The sequence below is a fragment of the Corvus brachyrhynchos genome, unplaced genomic scaffold, assembly GCF_000691975.1.
Source record: "Corvus brachyrhynchos isolate BGI_N302 unplaced genomic scaffold, ASM69197v1 scaffold65, whole genome shotgun sequence".
Classification (NCBI taxonomy): domain Eukaryota; kingdom Metazoa; phylum Chordata; class Aves; order Passeriformes; family Corvidae; genus Corvus; species Corvus brachyrhynchos.
This window is the reverse complement of record NW_008238365.1, coordinates 1,575,067-1,578,717: the sequence shown is the minus strand read 5'-3', so window position 1 is coordinate 1,578,717 and position 3,651 is coordinate 1,575,067. Positions and strand designations below refer to the sequence as shown.

The 3,651-nt window shown below is 49.4% G+C and overlaps 1 protein-coding gene across 2 annotated transcripts in view; it reads right to left on the bottom strand.

Moving 5' to 3' along the window:
* Positions 1–663: 663 nt before the first annotated feature.
* Positions 664–3,651, bottom strand: part of PABPC4 (poly(A) binding protein cytoplasmic 4) — a 13,197-nt gene continuing 10,209 nt past the window's right edge. For both annotated transcript variants that reach the window (XR_001862512.1, XM_017736128.1), the window contains exons 10-15: positions 3,555–3,651; positions 2,891–3,018; positions 2,230–2,323; positions 2,006–2,136; positions 1,833–1,932; positions 664–1,014 (exon numbers count right to left, since the gene is read on the bottom strand). The exon at positions 3,555–3,651 is cut by the window's right edge. Coding sequence is in view for 1 of the 2 variants with exons in the window: in XM_017736128.1 (XP_017591617.1) it covers positions 1,846–1,932; positions 2,006–2,136; positions 2,230–2,323; positions 2,891–3,018; positions 3,555–3,651 (537 nt within the window). In the remaining variant the exon portion in view is untranslated. The remainder of the gene's footprint in view (positions 1,015–1,832; positions 1,933–2,005; positions 2,137–2,229; positions 2,324–2,890; positions 3,019–3,554) is intronic.

Genomic DNA, 3,651 nt, shown 5'->3' with positions numbered 1-3,651 from the left:
GCGCGCCGCCCGCCCCGCCCGGAAGCGGCGCCATCGCCCCGCCCCGGGCCGGCAGCGCCTTCGTGGGGCCGCTCCCGGGACGAGGAAATCCAGTGCAGCCCCCCCCGTCCTTCTCCAGCCCGTTCCAGAGCCTCGGATGGCGCTGTGGAACAGGCGCGTTCAGCTCCAGCCTGAGCACGGTGTTGGAGCTGTGATTGCGGAGGTCTTCTCGTGGTTCTGTGTTTACCTAAAGAACGCTTTTTTATCCCAAAGGAACAGCCGAAGTAAGTTCGCAAAGGATTTATCAGTGGCAGTGCCGAAACTCAGCCGCCTTCGGAGTAGAAAAGAGCAGCAGAACCATGAAAGATGCAGCTGAAAATGCAGAAATGGAAACAGAGAACAGCCCGTGACAGAAAGGGAGCCCAAACCCTCGTACCCTCCACTTGAAAATACCTCTCCCAACCCTTCTCAGATCACTGCTTACAGCCATCACCCCCTTCAGACACTGCCCCAGGCATAATTTTAACCCAGCTGCCTCAAAATACTCATTATCCAAAATCAACAAGCAGGGTAACTCAAATCCCAAGTGAATGTATTCACCACCCAATAACTGCCCATCAGTTTGATTTCACAAAGCCACGCCACATTTCTTCAGCCAACAGAGAGAAATGATGACAAACACAGTGCAAGTTTATTCCTTTATTGATAAATGTTTCCCAAACTTTCCAAACTGGATTGTTCAATTAAACACAAACTCACAAAAATACTTCCAGCCTAAAATCCTCAACGTCCTCTTTAGAAGACACAAGGGGCAGCCCTGTTCTGGCAAAGGAAAAGCTTGCAAACCCCCAGATTCTGGTTTTGGAAACCTCAAGCTTCAGAGTTGGCTTTTTAAATAAGATCTTTAAGATTAATTTACAAAATGCAATATAACTATGTGATAAAATGCACGGCCTTGAGATCTGCAGGACAGTGAAGGATCTTCAAACATCTTGAGCTGATGTCTAGGAAGGGGCTATTTGGCTTCTTTGTATCCTAAAGGAAAAAGGGGAGACAGGTCAGCTCCAGATTAGGGAATATTCCAGCATTCCAAGCCATAAGGAATGTGATATAATTGGGAAGGTACAGAGAAGCTGTTTGTGGTGGTCAGATGATCAGAAATCGTTATTATCCACGAGAAACTCAAATTCTTTGCTAAATCAGCCAGTGAAAATAAGAATAAAATAAGAATCCTCATCCTTCTTCACCGGCTTGAGTCGTGACATCTGATCCCAACAGCGCCACAGGAAGTACTGGAGATGGCAATTCCAGACAACCCACAGAGAAATGGAGCGTTAACCACAGGGAGAGGCATTCCAAAAACCAAAAACCTTCTTGTCCCACAACAATTCCAAACACAGGTGACAGCACTTGCGTGGACAGACCTATCCAGTGAAACGTTCCCAACATTTAATACATCCTGAAGGCAGATGGTTTCCAGGATAAGAACGGGCATGAAGAGCCTGCTTAGCCTAAAAATCACCAGAGCTCCTTAGGGCTGTTTCCCAGACCAGCAGTTCCACAAGACTCATCCCCATGTTTTTGTCCTTCCTTTTCACATCAGCTGCAAGGGACACTTCAGGGACTTCAACAGCACCATTCTGCTGTTTATTTAAGGGATCTAAAGAATATTCTTTAAGTTCTACGTAAGGATTCTTCTGGCAGGAACGACATTAGGAGCTTTTTGTTGTTGAAGAGTGGACTATAATCAGACAAGTGCTGGTCACAGACCCACATGAACTGTTCACTAACAACCGTGTTTTATTTGCTGATTCTGGAAGCTTTTCGCTGAAGCTGAGGACTGAGACACTCACCAGTCATCCTGGTTCAAGAGGTAGCAGCAACCACTCCCACTTTCTGGGCAGCTTCTTTCTTGGCTTGGTGAGCCTGCAGCACTGCCACAGCCTCCTCCACCTGGGGAGACAAATCCAGTGAGATCTTCTCCCTGCTCAGAACCCCCCAACACAAAAGGAACACAGCAGCTCACCTTGGAGCGGAGGGACTCGGGAGATTCCAGCATGTGCAGCAGCTCCGAGTTGTCAATCTCTAGCAGCATTCCCGTGATCTTCCCCGCCAGGCTGGGGTGCATAGCTTGGATCAGAGGGAACAAACGTTCTCCTGAGGGAGAAAAAGGAGTTCAGACAGATGAGTTTTGATCTTTGAAACCTGAGGGGATGAAAAATGATCGGTGAGCACTGGGGTTTTACTCACCCAGCATCTGTTTCTGCTCCTGGGGAGGGGCAGCAGCCAGCATGGAGGCTGTCAGTGGCTCCTGGCCCTGCACATGCACTGCAGGCTGAGGTGCCTGAAAAGGGCAGACAAGGGTTATGAAATAGGTATGAGGCTGATTGCTTCGTATTTAGACAATATTAAAATGTTCCCTCCTAAAACACAACCTCTGTCAAGCCTACAGCACACTTCAGGCTTCAGAAAAGGGCAGGTAAGGTGCCCTTCGTTCACAAACACTCCCTGCAAATCCTGAGCTCAAAACCTTGGAATGTCACACGGGGCACTGTAAATATCTCACAAAAACCGGATCAGACATCGTGAGGTGTTAAAAAAGGCAGGTGTGGATGTTGTTCTTTCTTTCAGTGATACCCCAGTGGGAACTTGGCAAAGAGGAGAGACACTTAAAGGGTTGCAAAACAGGAACAAAGCAGCAAGAAAAACATCCTTACAGCAAGTCTGGCTACAAAAGGGCTTGTGAGCACACGACAGATAAACCAACCAGGGTGCCCCTGGCAAAGGCACAACTGCCAGGTTTGTAAATTCCAAATTAGGACTGTCTGGGCCATAAAAGTAGCTTGAAGTTTTTATAAAAATACTTCAGTTGCATGTGAAACTGCAGGGACTGCCCAGCCCCTGGTGGTACCTGCAGAGGCTGGACACCTGGGTGTGGGCTGCGGACACTTGAGGCGTATTTGTAAGGAGGGACAGCCCTGGGAGCAGGGGCAGCTACAGGAGGACGGGGAGCCAAAGTCTGTGCTGCTGTGCCAACACCTGCAAAGGAAGGAGAACACAGTGACAAACACCTGCAGCAACGTGCAAACAAGCTGGGATGTCTGGGTTTGATTCTGAATTCAAACTACGCTCTGCATGGTGATACTTCTTTAGAAACCATTCTCCAAAGCGTAGCTGGCTACTTCAGGGAGGGGCTGTTCTCCCTAGAACCAAACCACAGATGCCACACTTTGTTTCTTTTTAGCTGCTCACTGGAATAAAATGAATTTGGATGCTCTCCTCTGAAAGCAAAAGCCATAAGCTAACACAGCTTTCTGAGTGGTGTTGCAGAGGTGTAGAGATGAGTCCCAAACCAGTGGGAAAGAACCCATCTGGATTTCCACTGCTGTGCTGTAGCACCAAGTGCCCCCAGACCTGCACTGCACAGCGAGGAATAGGAAAGAGGCAGGTGCTGGCTCTGCTCTTTGCAGACATCCCAGGTCTGACAACCATCTCTGGGAGTAGAAGTCAAGTCTCCACAGCATCCTCCTCCCTCCCAGAGAAAGGGAAAAGCCCAGGAAGAGACCCCTTCTTACCAACTCTCTGGGCAGCAGCTGGGAGGCCCCGGGAGGCCGGAGCGTTGGCAGGGGCCAGGTGGCGCAGGGCTGGCCGAGGCCCCGACTGGCGCATGGC